The 19,521-nt window shown below is 43.5% G+C and overlaps 1 protein-coding gene across 3 annotated transcripts in view; it reads left to right on the forward strand.

Annotated features, from left to right (window-relative positions):
• The window catches only part of HECA (hdc homolog, cell cycle regulator), a 43,223-nt gene that overhangs the window by 14,863 nt on the left and 8,839 nt on the right, over positions 1-19,521 (forward strand). The window contains exons 1-3 of one of the 3 annotated variants that reach the window (XM_073789662.1): positions 12,211-13,967; positions 14,223-15,263; positions 15,408-15,470. In XM_073789662.1, coding sequence (XP_073645763.1) covers positions 13,922-13,967; positions 14,223-15,263; positions 15,408-15,470 — 1,150 coding nt within the window. In that variant the 5' untranslated portion in view covers positions 12,211-13,921. Of the gene's footprint in view, positions 1-12,210; positions 13,968-14,222; positions 15,264-15,407; positions 15,471-19,521 lie in introns of those variants that run through there. The other 2 variants (XM_073789661.1, XM_019951686.3) reach the window with 2 other exon arrangements.

The following is a 19,521-nucleotide window of genomic DNA, read 5'->3' on the forward strand; positions in this document are numbered from 1 at the left end:
TGGGGCTACTCTTTGTTGAGGTGCTCGGGCTTCTCATTGAGGCGGCTTCTCTTGTGGAGCACGGGCTCTAGGTTTGCGGGCTCAGTAGTTGTGGCTCGCAGGCTCTAGAGTGCAGGCTCAGTAGCTGTGGTGCATGGGCTTAGTTGCTCCGTGGCATGTGGGATCTTCCCGGACCAGGGCTTGAACCCGTGTCGCCTGCATTGGCAAGTGGATTCTTAACCACTGTGCCTCCAGGGAAGCCTAAAAATGAATAGTTTTGAGTCTTTGAAAATAGTCATACTATGAAATTATATCTGTGTTCCACAAAAGTTAGTAATTGGAAAAGGAATGAATGTCTAGTTATAATGACATCATTGGCTTAATATATCACTGGGCTCTAAACGTCGAGCTTCCTCTGCAGTAGGAACTTTTATGGCATGCTCTCCTGAAAACAAGTCATATTATAACAGCTGTGTTGAGTGTGTATATATGGTGAACTACTGGGCTTGGACATAGACATAATTTATTTTTGAGTTTCATTTTCACTTTTACTGAGGTCTGTATAAGACTTAGACACGCCTCTCCTTTGACAAGTCTTTCCTTGTTGCAACAGATTCTATAAGTTGCTTGTTGGTTGCTGATGCATCATTTTAGAAATAGGCTGAGTGGTGTGGCCTACAGGCAAAAGCTTTGTCTTTTCTCCCTAGATCACAGCAGAGGGACGGCCAGTGTGGGAAGGATTGCTGTAAAGCAGGGGTCCCCAAACTCCGGGCCGTGGACTGGTATCAGTCCCGGCCTGTTAGGAACTGGGCCGTGCAGCAGGAGGTGAGCGGTGGATGAGTGAGCGAAGCTTCACCTGCCGCTCCCCATTGCTCCCCATCGCTCGCATTATCGCCTGAACCAGTCCCCCCCACCATCTATGGAAAAATTGTCTTCCAGGAAACTGGTCCCTGGTGCCAAAAAGGTTGGGGACCACTGCTATAAAGTATTTTCCCAGGTTTATTTTGATGGGAAGGCAGGGGAGCTGAAAGAGTATATTTTTCAGGGAGTTCAGCAGGACAGAAAAGGCACGTGGAAAACAAAGGAGTGTAAGGATTTAGTTTAGTTTAGGGTACAGATAGAGTACGGAAATGAATTTAACCATGTTGTGCTGGGGGTTTATTGATTTACATACAGTAGTAACCCTAAAAATCTTCTTGGGGGTTGGCATGTTGACCCAAACAGGATTCAGGAGAAGCAGGTTGAGCTTCTGTTTCTCAACATCAGTGCTCTTTCTGCTGCCCTATTCGATAGTCTCCATACTGATAGAGTGCCGTTTCTTTACATGCTTTCCAAAAAAAGTTGCTTTATTCTCATTAAGAAACGAGTAAGCCTTTGCTCATGGTTTATTTATTTATTTATTTTTTGAAATTAGCAGTTCTGTTAGCTAGAGTAGATTTACCTCATTGTCTATCTTTGTTTTTAAGGAGTGCAAAGATTGGGAAACCTTTATATTGTAATTGGGTGTAAACACTTGCTTTTTTAAATAAATGTATTTATTTCATTTATTTTATTTTTGGCTGTGTTGGGTCTTCATTGCTGCATGTGGGCTTTCTCTAGTTGCGGCGAGTGGGGGCTACTCTTCATTGCGGTGCACGGGCTTCTCATTGCCGTGGCTTCTCTTGTTGCGGAGCACGGGCTCTAGGAGCGCGGGCTTCAGTAGTTGTGGCTCGTGAGCTCCGGAGCACAGGCTCAGTAGTTGTGGCGCATGGGCTTAGTTGCTCCGCGGCATGTGGGATCTTCCCGGACCAGGGCTCGAACCCGTGTACCCTGCATTGGCAGGCTGATTCTTAACCACTGCGCCACCAGGGAAGCCCTAAGCACTTACTTCTTTAACTTGACTTTCTGTAGACCTAGTCTTTAAATAATTCTGAGGATTAATATGGACACTGACCATATTGAATAAACTTTTGTGTAACCAGATCATAGTAAGCAGTTCTATAATTTTGAATGAGTCACTATTCCAAATTATAGAACTACTTACTATGATCTGGTTACACAAAGCTGTTGGTCACTGCCTCCTCTCCTTATAAACTGGCTCTGTGTTCTTTATTGATCTGTGTGCAGTGTGGGTGGGAATGGAAGAGGGAAGGCCCCTTACCAGCTGAATGACTTGGGCAGATCACTAAAGAATCCTCTTGTGGGCTCAGGACGTGTTTGTAGAATCTGAACCAAGGGATTGTCTTATTTCTATTCTGGTATTTTGTTTTGTTTTGTTTTTGCGGTACGTGGGCCTCTCACTGTTGTGGCCTCTCCCGTTGCGGAGCACAGGTTCCGGACGTGCAGGCTCAGCGGCCATGGCTCACGGGCCCAGCCGCTCCGCGGCATGTGGGATCTTCCTGGACCGGGGCACAAACCTGTGTCCCCTGCATCGGCAGGCGGACTCTCAACCACTGCGCCACCAGGGAAGCCCTATGTTGGTATTTTTAAGAGACATTCAGGGAAAACTATGAAACCATTATCTTCATCCTGATATTCAGCCTAAACCAGACATATTTTGGGTCCATGTCCTTTTAGGTCTTGACATGGCCTTTGGTAGACAAGAAAAATATGAATTTTCTACTTTAAAGTCATTATTTATACAGATTTCTTACTGATGTCAGAGTGTTGGAGCCAGAAGGGAAATTTAAAAATGGGTAAAAGAGAAGGCTGTAGCTTTCTGTTCAGTTTGAACTTGAGGCTGGGTAGGCTTGTGAGTTTAACTGAATGTAAGAAAAGAGTGAGTCTAGGAGAATAAATCCAACATATTAAGAGAATGTTAAAACCCCAAGTTGTTGAATATAGTTGAAGAGCACATTGTTGTTTTGTTTTTTGGTTGAGGGAGAATGTGAGGCTTCCATGTTTATTTGGATAGATTTGTCTGAGTTTGTCTGAGTGAAAAGCCTTGTGTTTAGATCCTACTCAAAGCATAAAAACATGTTTAACTGAATGTAATCTCCTTGTACTCAACTTGCTACCCTCTTTGGAACAGTCTCACACACTAAAATAACATAAGGGAGGATAAACTAAATCAGAGGTTAAGACAGATATGCTTAAGTGAGCTTTACTATAGCTCCCATACTAATTAAAACAAGTTGACAAAATGTTTTGAAAGTATTAGCTTCCCTTTTGTACAGGACTTAAGAGTCTTTTAAAAATTTTTAGTAGAGAAAGATCTCAAAATATTTGAGAACATTTACTTTAAAACTTTTTTAGTTTTCACTTCAAATACTCACCAATTAATCAAGAAATGAGTTTTAACCCCCTGGTGAGTTTGAGGTATGGTGTGGGCACAGTGGTCCGGGTCCACTCCTTCCCTTTCTGATCTGCACTCTGCACTGCCCCACAGGGAGGGATGGCAGCTGAAGCAGAGGCTTGGGGCGAGGGCGTGGTGGGTGACCAGGTGGGAGATCCAGCCTGGGGACCTAGTTTTGGAGCTCCTTGATCATAGCCAAAGGACATGGGGCTTCAGTCTGGGAGTTTCCGAGGTTCCTGAATGTGTGTATGATGTCGTCAAAGTGTAATTTTTAGAAGGCTGACTTGAAGGTGGTGATAAAACTTTTTTGCTTGTGTATCCTCTAAAAGAATTTGAGAAAACAAAGTTTCTTTTGCATATTAATACTGTCACACCCAGTTTTTTAAAAGGTTTAAGTAAATGCAGAGGATACAGTCTCCAGTTTATTGTAAATGGTGTCATTTTAATGTATTTAAACAGAATCCAAATATCATAGTAACTTGCTAACCATTATCAGCCATTTAAAAGATAATGGTCAGAAATTTTACATTTTTCTTTATTTTTAAATTCTTACCCAGAATCTGTCTGATCCGAAGAAAGAGTATCGTCCTGCTTGAAACTCTCTTATTGATCATCTTATCATTTTTCTGTAACAAAATATGTATTTAAACTTAAATCTATATTAAGAAGCACTTCTGGAATGACAGAAGAAGGACATCTAGAAATCTGCCTTTCCATAGAAACAATGAGAACACTGGCAAAAATGATCAAAATCAACTTTTCAAAATTCTAGAAATTAACTAAAGGCTTGCAGTAATCCTAGGAGTGTTTATTTGGGGAAATGATTGAATTGTAGTAAGAACAGTGAATTTTGTTTTCTATTAACTTGCTTTATTTTCCCATTCCTTCTCCCTAGCTCTGTGGTAGCTTTGTTTTTTAAAAGTTATATATATATTTGAAGTATAGTTGATTCACAATGTTGTGTTAGTTGCAGGTATACAGCAGAGTGACACCTGAATCACTCTGCTGTATATATGTGTGTGTGTGTGTCTATGTGTGTGTGTGTATATATATATATATACACACACATACGTATGTATGTGTGTATATGTATATACTTTTCAGATTCTTTTCCATTATAGGTTGTTAACAAGATAGTGAATATAGTTCCCTGTGCTATTCAGTAGGACCTTGTTGTTTATTTTTTATATAGTAGTACGCATGGTAGCTTTAAAACAAGCAACCTCGTAGTCACTAGAGGGAGAAGGACAGGTTTGGAGCTTCCCCAAAAGCCCTAGCCCTAGGGAACTCTCACCATTTGACCTGGCTCAGAGGTCACCCAGTGTTCTAAGCCCTCTTAGGCTGTCTGCTGAAAACACTCAGCAGCAATTATTTATCATTGCAACTGCCTGCAGCAGTGATACCAGTTGGAGCAAACAAGAAATGGGTCAAAAAACTTAAAAAGAATGTCTTGGAAGTAGGAGGTCCGTCAGGGACTTTGAGAAGCTCTGGTGTATTCCTGGTGCTCTAGAGGACTGTGCACATGGCAGCGCTCTGAGCATGTCCAGGAAAGACTTGAGGAGGCCCTCATTCTCACCTCTGGCTGACCTTGAGGCTCTGAGTAAGCAGAGAGTAAAGGCTAAGAAAGGTTGTAAACTGTTGAAGCATTGAAGGCTTGCCCAACACACACAGCCCCTTGGCGAAGGATGGGACACTTATTGGTTTAGGGCATTTAAGGAAGTCTCTGTCCAGTTATTAGCTGACCACTAAGCTAACTGAGCAGAAACTTCAGTGGCTACACGTGACGAAAAAATAGAGACTTTACAGAATTAAACGTCACTAAACAAACAGCAGTAACAACAACAGAAGCATATCCTGCAAGGAGAGAGAATCTGATTTTGAGTTGCCACTTTATGTTATTTAAAGTGTCCAGTTTTCAACAAAAAAGTATAAGATACTCAAAGATATAGGAAAGTATGGCTTACAAACTTATTCAACACTTGCAGCCTCTATGTTAGACTCTGAACGGGGCACATAACAGGTGTTTAAAAACGTTATTTGAATTGACTTGTTATTAGCTGATTTTCAGAGACCCCATGTATTTTCTTTCTTCTGTAGTTAAGTGTTTAACCCTAAGACAAACCCTGGTGTTTTTATTACGTCTTCTAAAACAGGGTCTTTATTAAATGATAGCTACTAAAAGAAGCCATACATTTGCCCAAATGAGTGTTTATTAGTATCCTGGAAAATTTGAAGGCTCTTTCTTTAGGTAATTATGTATAATAAACCTGCTAAGAAAACTGACTTATTCAGAGACCAGATCACTTAGAAATATTTCCTATATGAAGTTTATCTGTATAGTTTGAGTTTTTACAGCATTTTGAGAATATAACTATTGTACTGTTTTGCAGATGTCCAGATCTCTAGAGACCTGTAGTCAAATACTCATATTATCCTGTATTTGACTTCTTTATAGTAAAGATTCAGAAGATTTTAGTGTGTCAGACCTAGTAAACTGGTGTTAAGTCTACTTATCAGGATATGCTGATTAAAAAAATCTGGCCTCAAATCCATAATATTTGCAGATGAAAAACCTTTACCATTTTCATGATCAATTGCGACGATGGAAGAAATTCAGGGTTGTCGTGCACTGTATTGATGTTCCCTGATTCATTCCAGGAGCAGAAGGAGGAAAGCAGAAATGCTGATGGCATCACATCTGTGCACAGAGTGGAACAATATATCCTGGTTCCAAATACTCATTTGTGTATATTTTTCTATATTTTTCATCATTCTTTTTTATTCCAGTGTCTGTAAAAAAGATGAAGCAAACCTGCTGGACCCGCAAGCTTCAAAGCCCTGTGTCACTGCAAGGAGAAGATGCTCACTGAATTTGCTTTGATGCTAAGCAGGGGGGCAAGGGATGATTAATATCTTAGAGAATGTGGTCAGAATTCCAAAAGGTGTTGACAGATTCCTGCCGTGGCTAATGCTGAGCTGGCCAGTATTCAAAGAGTGACATGAGGAAGGGCAACCCATAAAGCAAACAGTTGTTTACTGGCAATTGTAATTGCCAAAAGGATGGGTTTACTGTGGATCTCGAGGTTCAAATTTAACTGTTTAAGAACTTGGTTAGCAAAAGCAAGGGTCTTTTGTTGTTGTTCACTGTGGAAATAATATTGCATCTAGAGTAGGCGTGTGCGTGTGTACACGTGCATGTGTATGAAATTACATTGATAAGGTGATATCTAGTTATTCATAGATATGCTCATGTACACATATATATGACCACATGTGCCTTATTTCACTTGGCACCTGGTATAAACTTATTTTTTCTTATATTCTTATATGTGAGTACATGTATCTATGATTAGTTTACCAATGAATATGACTTTTATGATTAAAACAAGTTGTCATTATAACTGCTAATGCCATTAATAAAATCGAGATGACTACAGTAATCTGCTATTCTTGCTATTAAGTTTTTACATTGGCGTTTTTTCAGTAGCCATCCTAGGAAGATGGAGTTGGTTGGATTCTTGTAGTTGTCAGTGGTGATGTGACCCTGCAGCAGGTTCAGATTGTGTGGCCACATCTGTAATACTTGCAATTTCTCAGTTCATTGCTCTCTTTTCTGCCTCTCCCCTTAGAGCTAGTCTCTGCAGTGAACATGGGATTCTCCTTTTCATATTTTCCAGAACTGAATTCCTGGGTTTGCTAGGTAAGGGGGGAGAAGGGGAGAAGGGGAGGTAATTAGGCTGCTGTTGGGAAGAGCTAAGCGGAGGCAAGACTGGGCCCACATGAGGATGACAATGCCCGGAAGAGTCTAGACTTTGTGGGTTAGAGCCCAGGAGAGAGACCCCCCTCCACACACCCCCAGAAGAAGACAAGGCGGGGTGGAGTTGGGGGGGAGTCTGAGCCCACTTCACCATGTATAATTTCACCAGTGAGGCTGGGAGCAGGTGATGGGGGAGGCACCTGCACGGTCCAGGTGGGGCAAGGAGGCCAGAGGGGCCAGGTTGGCTGGCAGAGCCAGCCCGAGATGTGTCTGAGAGAAGCCAGGTGGGCTGGGAACAGTAGAGGCCTGGGTGTGAATAGCAGAGTGGGAAGCTGGGCCCAGGGGAAGTGGGTGAGAGGCATGGGCTGTGGGATGGGGGAGAGGCACGGAGCCGATGAGCAGAGTGGCTCCAGGACCCACCGCTTGTGCCGCAGGCAAGGCAGAGGGGGCAGCCTTTCCTGAAGGTGCTATGTCTGTGGGGCTCCCGGGGTCGTGGGTCAGCACCGGCCTCCCCTCTCACTTTGCACCCTGCTATGGCCGACTTTGGAAAGTGAGAAGGGAGGGGAACACCTGAGCCCCCATCAAGTCCAAATTTTGACACGTATTAGGCAAAGCTGGTTTGAAGGTTATGAGGAGAGGTGGGGAACGGATTTTTGTTTTGATCATTTATAGCCTCCTTCTTCTAAAAATAAAGTGGCTTTCAAAAATACATGTAATACTATAAGAAATAATAAATAAGTGAGAATATTAGTAATAGAGATGATACTGTTGGGAAAAATAAAGGACGTCTTGAGGCTTTACAAGAGGTAGGTCACAAATGTGGCTTTCAGATTTGTAGCACACAGAGGAAAGAGGCAAACAGAAGAAGTGGCCTGCACTACAGTGTCCATCAGATTAACAAATGAAGCAAAACAAAACCAGTGACTTATAAGATGTTATAAAATACTGAGCAATGTCCATGACAATGTCCCTTCATAAATAAAACAAATTTATTAGGCCTGCTCACGTCATTCAAAACAGCCTGTCCAGGGAATAAAACAATGTGGTCCAAGTAACCAACTCTGGGACACCTGGCTTAACTAAGGGATAGCTTTTATCTAACGCAGGGCTCACGCACCCAAATGAATCTAGGGTCCTGGCATATGAGTAAGTATATGAATGGGGCTGGAGTGGAGGCCTGGATGACCCAGAGGGGGCATGATACATCTAAAAGGCACTTAACGCTTCATAACAAAAAACCCTGTACTGGTTTAATAAGGCACTGCAGGCCAGACCACCCCACTGGAACTCTGATCTAGAGGAGTGTGTGGACATCATCTATGGACTCTTTCTTAAAAATTGTTTCTCTCAGTTGAGCTTTTGGAAGACATTGAACAGCAGTGAGTTATGGATCGTATTCTTTGACAGGTACCTGGTCTGCAGATAACCCATGTTGCCAGTTAATCATGCAGCCATATGTTTTACCTGTTGGACAGACTGAGGGGAGGTGAAGCCATTTGTCTTTAGCTGAGGGCTTTGGGAATCCAGAGGCAAGGGGAGGGGCCAACTCCACTGTGGCCTTTGGTCTCCAGGCACCATTCTGGGTGCATCAAGAGAGAAGTAGGTCAACGTTTTGAGCACACTGTGCTTATAACTTAGGTGGTAAAATGGGAATTACATGTAAAAAATAAGATTTAGGAGTTTTGATTATGGCCATATTTTGAGTATTTGTGCAGGTAAAGGGGAGGCCACTGACAAGGATAATCAAAATCAGGTTCTAGAGTGTTTCAGAGAAGCAAGGAAAATGCTTTAAATTTGGATTATAGTACTTGAGGATGACGTGAGGTCTTTTCTGGAGTCTTTGACAGTGGGATAGTTTAACAACTGGGCAGTCTCTTTGCAGTTATATGCGTGCACACATACGGGCACACATGCACACACTAGTGCACATACACATATGCTTAATCTGGGGTTCTGTTCCCATCCTATGGTATTGTGGTTTGGTTCCGAGGGCTCTTGGACCGACGTCTCCTTCAGGGTGCATGCAGTACATGAAATGCTAGGGTGCTGTGTAGTTCTCCCTGATACAGCGCGCTCAAGATCTAAATCTCCAAGCAGGAGAGAAGGCAGGCTGCTAATTTATTTCCTAGTACAGTGTGATCCCATTATATGCGAACTGAATTATGCAAATTTCAACTAATGACACATAAATAATAATAAAAGCTTCACATTATATGGAAAATTTCAACAGACACATTCCCCCAAGTTATGCATCAAGCCATCTCATATTTTCAAAGCCAGCAGGTCAACTGATTTATAAAAATGCTTTGTTACCCAATGTCATTACCTTTTCTTTTAAAGAGAAATACCTACTAACCCTTGGCAATATTATGTGAACTCTTGTTGTTTATAGAACTTTTTCATGGATTTTGGTGACGTTTGTGTTATTATTTTAAAATTAACTTATAATTTAAACCTTTATTATAGCTTTCAAAATATCCAAGTATGCTAATACTGGTACTGAAAAACATCCTGAAAATCTGTAACTTTGGAACAGAAATGTGATAAAACACTATGATATGCCATGCTGTCAATTTATGAGGCACAACTGAGAAATATTAGAGGTAATGCTGATATTAAAAAGCACCAGTAAAGCAAAAATACAGCACACGGCTGCAGATTTATGCATTCTGAGGATGCATTTCCCCACACTCTACCCCCAGACTAGGGGATAATCAGTCTTGAATTATGTAAGTTCTTTAGGAACACATCTCATGAATCAAATACAGCCATGCCTTTTATGAATCCCTGTTATCCAGGCTTGGAAAAGATTGTTTAGGTTGAAAAATACACATAGCAAGATACTTACTTGTCTGACACTGAGTAGAAAATCTTTAAGGGGTTAGAAGAAGTTAATTTTCCTTCTTCTTTAAAACTTGTCAGTAGATATTTAGTGAATTATTTTACGCACACCACCCTGCTTTGTTCGTTGTAGGGAAGCAGAACATTTCTTGCACTTATTTACAGACGGAGAAAGGAGGACGGTCACTTCCTGGTTGTAGCTTTGCTCTAAACACATTCAAAGTCCTTTGGTTTTTCCGTCAGGTAATATAAAGTGATAAAGCTTTTAATAATAATCGCTTACATTTAACTGGTGCTCATTATGTGCTGGACACTGTCCAAACTGCCTTAATAACTCCTTTGATTTTCATGGCAACCCTTTCAGGTAGGTGCTCGCTCTTATTTCTGCCATTTTACAGCTGAGAAGATAGAAGCGCAGGGAGGTTAAGTGACTAGTCAAAGGTCTTAAAACTAACAAGTTTAGAGCTGAGAGTCGATGCAGGCTGGCTGGCTGGCTCCAGAGTCCGTATCCGCAGTCACCATGCTCTGGCCTTGCAGGAAACTCAGCGATGAGGACCCTCTGGTCAGAACCGTCATACCCGGAGGGGAACTTGCTCTGCAAACAAGGGGATGTGTTCCCATGTAAGAAGAATTACTGTATGGAACAGATCCCTGTCGTAAAATAGTTGTTCAGAAACCCTAAAGTTTGCACTTGGTAGCTGGATGCCAAAGGAGGGTAGAATAGATTATGGTAAGTCTGAGGAAGTGAGGGTGAGGGCCAGGCTCTGCCCCAGAGAGAATCCTGTGCTGAGTCTAGAAGGCCTGCTGCGACTCAGGGGCGGAGCAGTGGGCTGTACTCCCCAGTGGCCACCTTCCTCCCCTGCCCCTCCTCCAGCACCCAGTCGCTGCAGAGTCCTAAATCCGACTGGGCCGTACTTGCCTTCAACAAGACGTTTGTTAGGCATGATACAATCTTCACGGTAGTGGGTTTACAATGATGAAAATGAGCGAGTCCCTACCTTAGGCTTTGTCTAGGAAGCCTCATGTGACTTCAGAAGCCCCTCCTCGCCCCTCCACCCCGCCGAACTCCCCATCTTCTTGCGATGCCTGAAACTAAGAGTGGTGAAAACAGTAAATTTCACAGTTGAGAAGCTGAAAATGGCAGTGTCTGCTTTGGGGGGTTCCTGTTAGCGTGGATGAGTGTGTCAGGGGCTTTGGGTTTGTTGGGCAGCCAGTGTAAATGACTACAGTCAGGTCCTTCCCTTTTACTGGGTGGGGGAGGACCGAGGCCTGAGTGGGGAGGAAGGATACAGGATGAGAAAGAGAGTGACAGACATTGCCCAAGTGACGTCAGCCTCATTATCTTATTGTCCAGACTTGAAACTACTTGAGATTTTTGCCCAGAATAAGGTGAGCCCTGATTATTTTCACTTGGGCAGGGAGAAATACAAGCTGAGTATGGAATATTTGGCGGTGAAGCTGTAGAAACAGGTACTGGAGTGTTCCTATACATTTTTTTTTTTTTTTTTTTTTTGCGGTACGCGGGCCTCTCACTGTTGTGGCCTCTCCCGTTGCGGAGCACGGGCTCCGGACACGCAGGCTCAGCGGTCATGGCTCACGGGCCCAGCCGCTCCGCAGCATGTGGGATCTTCCCGGACCGGGGCACGAACCCGCGTCCCCTGCATCGGCAGGCGGACTCTCAACCGCTGCGCCACCAGGGAAGCCCTCCTATACATTTTTTAAAACCATGCTGACTTTGTGTAAAGGAACCTTTTCTCATCTTGCTTGTTAGTCAAGCTATCACAGCCCAGACTAATGTCCCAGGGGAGGTGTGTAACACAGGACCTCACTGAATGTGGGATTCCCTTCTTTCCACTTCCCCCTTAAAGGTTTGGTTGTATCAGGTGTTTGTATTCCATTTATACCTTTGTGGGCCTGCTATTCTTAAGAGCTAGGAACTTTGTAAATTTAGAAACAGCTTTCAGGAAACAATCAAATACATTTCTATAATATGGCTAATTTGTTATAGGTGTGATTTTTGAATGCCACCAGTCCTGTTTTTTACAGTTAAAAAAATGTTGGGCTTCCCTGGTGGCGCAGTGGTTGAGAGTCCACCTGCCGATGCAGGAGACACGGGTTCGTGCTCCGGTCCGGGAAGATCCCACATGCCGTGGAGCGGCTAGGCCCGTGAGCCATGGCCGCTGAGCCTGCGCATCTGGAGCCTGTGTTCCGCAGTGGGAGAAGCCACAACAGTAAGAGGCCCACGTACCGCAAAAAAAAAAAAAAAAGTTTCCTATATGTTTCTGTAAATTGTAAGGCTTAGGAATTTGAAAAAGAGGCATGACATTATTCATTTACTTACTTTCTAAACACCTAGTGTGTGAAATGTGAAAATACTTTTAAAAGAAATATCAAGTCCATCTCAGCATTTAAAATTTGGCGTATCGTGAATGCAAAGGTACTGCTAGGTCATTCTTTAAATTTGATTTCCTTAGTCCTGGGTTAATATCACTTTGGTTATTGCCATTACATTACAGAGTCACTGCCTTTGAGGCTGTTCCTCTGAAGGATTAAAGATAAAAGCAACTGAACTTTGTTTAATTGACTAACATTTTAAGATACTAAAGGTGTCTACATTTCAGGTGACTACAGTTAATTTGCCCAGTATACATACCACTCTTCTACTTCTTTTCAGTGTGCTTCCCTGTGCTAGTCTTTCTGCCTAGGATTACAGCCCTCTCTCTTCCTTCTGCTCTGCTTGTCATGTGTGGGTTTCATGTGCCAGTGTCTTTTCGATGCACCTTTATTCAGCACTGGATGTGTGCAAGGCATGAGCCCAGTGGTGCCAGGAGCATAAAGCTGAGTAATAGGCGTCCTTTCCTGAGTCATCACCCGGTGGGGACCAACCACAGTGGGGACTCAAGTAAGGTTCAGTCCAGAACCTTCCTGGGGGTGGGGAGATCAGGATGCAAGGGAAGAGGGGAGTCCTGGCATCTAGAGATGGGTCTTGAAGACTGGGAGGAAGGGGAAGAGGTTTACTACGTGCCAGTCCCTGCTCTAAGCACCACCTGTGTATCTGTATATTTCATCCTTTTAAGAGCCATATAAGGTACATTCAGTTGTTACCTGCATTTTTTACAGAGGAAGCTGACACAAAGAGAAGTAAAGTAACTTGTTCACTGAGCACACAGCTTATCAGTGGTACTGCTGGGGTTCTAACCGAGGTAGTCTGGTTGCAGAGTCCATGCTGTGAATTGCTACACTGGACGGTTGGGGTTTGGAGAAGTGAAGATTAAGCGTTGTGACACCCGGGAGGTAGATGGGGAAGCCACGGTGATCACGGGGATAGACAGGTCAGTTTGGGCCATTTTGCTAAGTTCCTGGAATCCGACACTGAAGGGGATGATTTGTAACATAGCCATAGGCTTTGTGGGTCCCATCATCTCTGCCGCTTCGTCTGGTGGCATGTTGTATTATATGAGGCGAGTCTGTCTGCTTTTCTCTGTGGTGTTCAGTATAACCTAAATCCTGTGATAGTGTTTCGAGGGCCCTTTTGGAGCTACCACCTGAACTTGTTGGTTCAGTGGCTCCATCATATTTCCTAGTTCACTGGAGTGATTCATTTTGTGTGTTTGTTTTTTATAAAGTGAATGGTGTGGGTTTTTAAAAAAAATTTCATTTTATTTATTTTATTTTTGGCTGCACTGGGCCTTTGTTGCTGTGCGCGGGCTTTTCTCTAGTTGTGGCAAGTGGGGGCTACTCTTCGTTGCGGTGCTTGCACTTCTCATTGCAGTGGCTTCTCTGTTGCGGAGCACGGGCTCTAGGCGCATAGGCTCAGTAGTTGCGGCTCGCGGGCTCTAGGGCGCAGGCTCAGTAGTTGTGGCGCACGGGCTTAGTTGCTCTGCAGCATGTGGGATCTTCCTGGACCAGGGCTGGAACCCGTGTCCCCTACATTGGCAGGCGGAATCTTAACTGCTATGCCACCAGGGAAGCCCCAGGAGTGATTCATTTTTAAAAGAACCCTGAAACTGCCTTTCATTACACCCACGTCTCAGGAAGACCTCATACTACACTGTTACAAGTACTGACATATGGCTAATTGCACTGTGAAGGATTTGGACTTTTTGAAGCTTACTGGTATGTTTTTCAGCAGAGAACGGATAATCAGAAAATAAATTCCCTTGGTACAACATCACACCAGAAGAAAATGGTGAATGTTTTTGAACCCTGTCTGGTGTTATTCCAGTAGTAGAAATCTCCACACCAGAAAAATCGTACCTTTGGCGTGAATGGGCTAAGGTGGGATGGTAGCTTTGACCTCACACTTGGCCATGGGCTGGAATCCCACAGCCCGCTAGCTGACTTTCTCTCTCTCTCTCTGTTTCTCCCCAGAAGCCCCTTGTGCCACGCCGCTGATCTGCAGCTTCGGGAGGCCGGTTGACCTGGAGAAGGACGACTACCAGAAGGTGGTGTGCAACAACGAGCACTGCCCTCACAGCACCTGGATGCACCTGCAGTGCTTCTACGAGTGGGAGAGCAGCATCCTGGTCCAGTTCAACTGCATCGGCCGGGCCCGCAGCTGGAACGAGAAGCAGTGCCGCCAGAACATGTGGACCAAGAAGGGCTACGACCTGGCCTTCCGCTTCTGCTCCTGCCGCTGCGGCCAGGGCCACTTGAAGAAGGACACGGACTGGTACCAGGTGAAGCGGATGCAGGATGAGAAAAAGAAGAAGTCGGGGTCGGAGAGGAACACCGGGAGGCCCCCCGGTGAGGCGGCGGAGGAGGCCAAGAAGTGCCGGCCGCCCACTAAGCCCCAGAAAGGCCTGAGCCACGACCTGCCCCGCCGGCATTCCATGGACCGGCAGAACTCCCAGGAGAAGGGCGGCGGGGCCGCAGCCTACGGGGCGCGCTCCCCCTGCGGCTCCCCGGGCCAGTCCCCGCCCACCGGCTACTCCATCCTCTCCCCCGCCCACTTCAGCGGCCCCCGCTCCTCCAGGTACCTCGGGGAGTTCCTAAAGAACGCCATCCACCTGGAGCCTCACAAAAAGGCCCTGGCGGGGGGCCACGTGTTCCGAAACGCCCACTTTGACTACAGTCCGGCCGGGTTGTCAGTTCACAGGGGGGGCCACTTCGACGCGCCCGTGCAGTTCCTGCGGCGCCTGGACCTGTCCGAGCTCCTCACTCACATCCCCCGGCACAAGCTGAACACTTTCCACGTGCGGGTGGAGGACGATGCCCAGATGGGCCAGGGCGAGGATCTGCGGAAGTTCATCCTCGCGGCCCTCAGCGCCAGCCACAGGAACGTGGTGAACTGTGCCCTGTGCCACCGGGCACTCCCGGTGTTCGAGCAGTTCCCGCTGGTGGACGGAACTCTGTTCTTAAGCCCCTCGAGACACGATGAGATCGAATACGATGTTCCCTGTCACCTCCAAGGTACAGGTGTTCGCTCACCTTGCCTGTTTTCTGTTTGTGAGAAGTGAAAAGCCAACAAGAAGGGATGGCTCTGTTGGGGCTTAATTTTAACTGATGACGTGTTTTTGTTCTAGTCAGGAGCTAGCTAACTTTTGAATGTTTCAGCTCTGCCCAGTGAGGTGGTGTCCTTTCCTCTGATGTCACACTATACCAAGTACAGTGGTCCTGGTGGGTAATTTTATGTTTCTGTCTTGCTGTAATTTGAAGAGAGGATTCAGGTGTATAGTTTTTCGTAATTGGGAGGAACTTTAGAGAAGGAGTTGCATAAAAATGTTTCACTTGCTATAAAGTAGGTGCCTTTGAAACCTATGTTACTGTGCCCAGCAAGCTGTGTATTCTCTCTGATCCTTGTAAACATAACACAGCGAGGCAAGGGTCAATGTGTTTTTAGATTAGTTGAATTAATCTTGAAATGTATGAAAGGTGAGACTTTCTTGATAGCAGCAAAAGGAAAATGAAAGCTCAGATATTACCCTGGTGGAGAGGCGTGGGGAGCTTCTTACTATTAGCGCTGTGGATGACGTACAAAGACTGGGACATTTCAGCCAGAAAATGAATAACGGGGTGGGTCAGTTGACAGAGAAATCTGTCAATTCATGTAAAACTACTGAATTTATATAAATATGGGATCCATGACATATAACCCGTTTATAACTTTAAAAGTGTGCTTTAAAAGCCTATAGTAAAAATGATATATCCCCACCTATCTTCTTCCCACCCACCCCTGCTGTCTCACTTCTCAGAGTGAGACACTTTCAAATCTTAACTGATTCTTGAGGTTTTTACCATCATAATTTTAAAGCTGCTATCTTCATTCTCCGATTTTACATATTACCTCTAGATTTACTTTTAAGGTGGATGATGGTTCACGCTTTCTTGCATCTTCCCCTTTCTCTCAGGATAATCCATCACAATTCTTAGTTAAATCCTTAATGATTTTGTTACTATGAGTATATAAATATTTAGTGCTGAGCCAAGAAGTATAGATGTATTTCCTATTTAGAGAACTGTATGTTCTGGGACTCCTTTTGTTTTTATCAAAGTTAATAATTGCTTCACATTTTCATTTGCTTAGCCTTTTTTTTGAAGCTTTGGCTGGTGCTTCTAACTCTCCAGCAGCTCTACAAACCACCTTTCAAAAACATGTCCACATACCTGTCAAACATTTTTATGAATTATTTTCTAGAAATTTCTTTCATGGAGCCTTTCATCTTCCTGCTCCTGTCTGTCCTGCTGCACTTAATGCCTGCTGTACTACATAGCTGTCCTTCTAGGAATTTTTTCATCTCTTTCCTATTTTTTATCTTCTGTTGCCTAGATCCCATACTCTCTTTTTTCTTGGTAAATTTCCTCAGTTTGTTAAGAAGCATCCCCTAGGAGCTTTCTGAGAAAGGAAGCATGGGAATAGATGTTTTGAGTTTTTGAAAGTCTGGTAGTATCTTGATTCTATCTTCACACTTCCAAGTTATAATTATTTTCCCTTTGGAATATTTTCCCATAGTCTTCCAAGTTATAATTATTTTCCCTTTGGAATTTTGAAGGCATTACTTCACTGTCTCCTGTCTTCCAGTGTTGCTACTGAGAAATCTAATATTATTCTTATTCCTGGCCCTTTATTTCTCCTTCCGATCCTCCAAAGGTTTTTAGATTTTCTCTAGTATTCTGAAGTTTCACCATGATGTCTTTTTTTCCATTTGTTGGGCAGGATGCTTTCTTGGCTTTTTGATTTTGTAAACTTATAGTCTTCAATTTGGGGAAATTTTCTTTTGATTTATTTCTTTGATGATTTCCTCCCATTTTCATTTTTTCTTTCTTTCTTTCTTTCTTTCTTCCTTCCTTCCTTCCTTCCTTCCCTCCCTCCCTCCCTTCTTTCCTTCCTTCCCTCCTTTCTTTCTTTCTTCTCTGTAGAACAGTTAATCAGATGTTGGACCTCTTAGATTGATCCTTTTTTTTTTTTTTTTTTTGAGGAGGGGGGAGATCCTTTATTATGTATATTTTTGGCCCTGTTCATCTCTTTATCTTTATTCTGCTTTCTGGAAGATTTCTCTGATTTTATATTCCAGTATTTTTACTGAGTTTAAGATTTTCTGTTATCTATTATATTTGTAATTTCCAAAAGTTCTTTTTAATAGCATCCTGCTCTTGTTTCATGCATGCTATTTCTGTTTCATCTTTCTCAGCAGGGGAAGGGAGCTGAATTTGCGAGGGGTGGTCTCATTCATTTTCTAGAGTTTTGCCTACTGTGCTGTGTCTTTTAGCCTTTGTTATAGGGCAAGCCACTCTAAAACTTAGTGGTGTAAAACAGTGATGATTTATAATTTCTCACAATTCTATGAGTTGGTTGGTTAGGATGGCCTCTCACACATGTCTAGCAGTTGACAGTCTGGTTGGCCTTGGGAGCCTCCGCTAGAATGGCTTATCCCTGTTTATATATCCTTTCATCTGCCGGTAGACTAGCCTGGGCTTTTTCACATGGTGTTCTCAGGATAGCATTAAAGATGGTGAGAATGGAGCTGCATGGCCTCTCTCTCTTGAGGCTTAAGCTTGGGACTGAGTAACATCACTTCCATCACATTCTGTTCTTCAAAAAAATAAGTTGTAAGGCTATCCCAGATTCAGGGGATGATTCAACAGACTCTGCTTCTTGATGAAAAAAGTTGTATAGAATGTGTGGTTATTTAGTAATTTGTTATACCCCACGCTTTCTCTTTCAGCACCTCATCTCAACCTCCCCTGTGCTTGTTTTCCAGTTTCAGAGCTAAACCATTTATTACTTCTCCATCTAATTTCTGATCTCATATTCAGGTTTGCAAGTACCTCATAGTTTCATGGAAGATGGAATTTGTATTTTGTTACTTGTACTTTATCCTGCGTGGGGATAATTTTAGAGGGAAGTAGATGGAAACATCTTCACTTCACCATTTTATGATTGGAAATATTCTTTATGAAGATGAATGAGGGTACAAGGGTACAGGGTACATGAGAGGAGAGTTGTCCTTTTTCTATTCATGATGGACAAATCCTTTTCATTTAGTCTGTTCACCAATCAATCAAACTTACGAATTGCATACTTGTACTGGGTACTATCAGTCCTTGCCACTCATCAGTCTATAATCTTAGGATATAAGATGCATTTGCGAAAGTGTAACTAACTTTACCAGGCCTAAGGCACTAGTACCACCTTTGGAACTGGTATCGCCTGGATATTATGTACGTGAAGCAACCTGTCGTTTCCAAAGAGGAAGGGGACACTTTGGCCTGGGTAGTCAAAGGAGGTAATGTGAAGGCAGATGTCAAGAGGGGCACTGGACTTTGATAAGTACACGGTCTAACTACACTGGGGGTTTGTTGATAAGGAGTAATGTAAGCAAAGGAATAGTTGTTCATAAAAAGGTCAGGAGACAGTGAGAGAACCGAAGAGCACCATCTGGTTGGAGCAGAGGTTCTAGAGTAGGAAATGAGTAAGGTAGGTGGAGAACAGATTGTGGGTCCTTTCAAGCCATAACAAAGAGCTTTGCCATATTGATGAATTGAAGGGTTTAACAATTTTTTTTTTTAAAGCCAATGGTTGCTTGGGGGAAAAGTTGTTTTAAAGGGGTGGAAGCTATACAGTTGAAACTGAAATCTGTATTCTAGATGCAAGGAGAAGAGAGACAGCTGGGTGGTGATGGTGGGGATTGAAAGGTGGGAACAGCTGTAAGAGATTATATTAAAGGGAAGATCACAGCTTTGGAGACAGCTTTACTCTACGGGATAAAGATGCGTCCTTGTTGACTCGCTTTGGCTCTAGACCAGGTAAACAGTATTGTCACGAACAGGAGAAGAGAAAGTTGGGGAAGGGACCTGATCTTAGAGGAAGGAAGATGGGGTACTTGTGTGTATTGGGTTTGAAGAGATGTTGGAACTTTTGAGTGGAGGTGTCTTTCACAAGCGCTATTAGAAATAAATATTTAGGATGAACACTGAAGCTTATTTTATAAAATTAGTGGGTAAAAGAGTGGAAGAGGCCTTGAATGGGGAGAAAAGAGAAAGAAAAGGAGGAGTATATGACAGAGCCCAGGACCAGATCTTAAGGGTACCCATCAGAGTGGATGGAGAAAGGTAAAAATTAGACAGGCCTAAGAATTCTGTGTATGTGTGTGTGTGTGTACACACCTAAGTACGTACACACATTATCCAAATAGATAATGGATGCGTTAGGTGTGCACTACAGAAGTCT

This window comes from Tursiops truncatus, chromosome 12 (assembly GCF_011762595.2).
Source record: "Tursiops truncatus isolate mTurTru1 chromosome 12, mTurTru1.mat.Y, whole genome shotgun sequence".
NCBI classification, from domain to species: Eukaryota; Metazoa; Chordata; class Mammalia; order Artiodactyla; family Delphinidae; genus Tursiops; species Tursiops truncatus.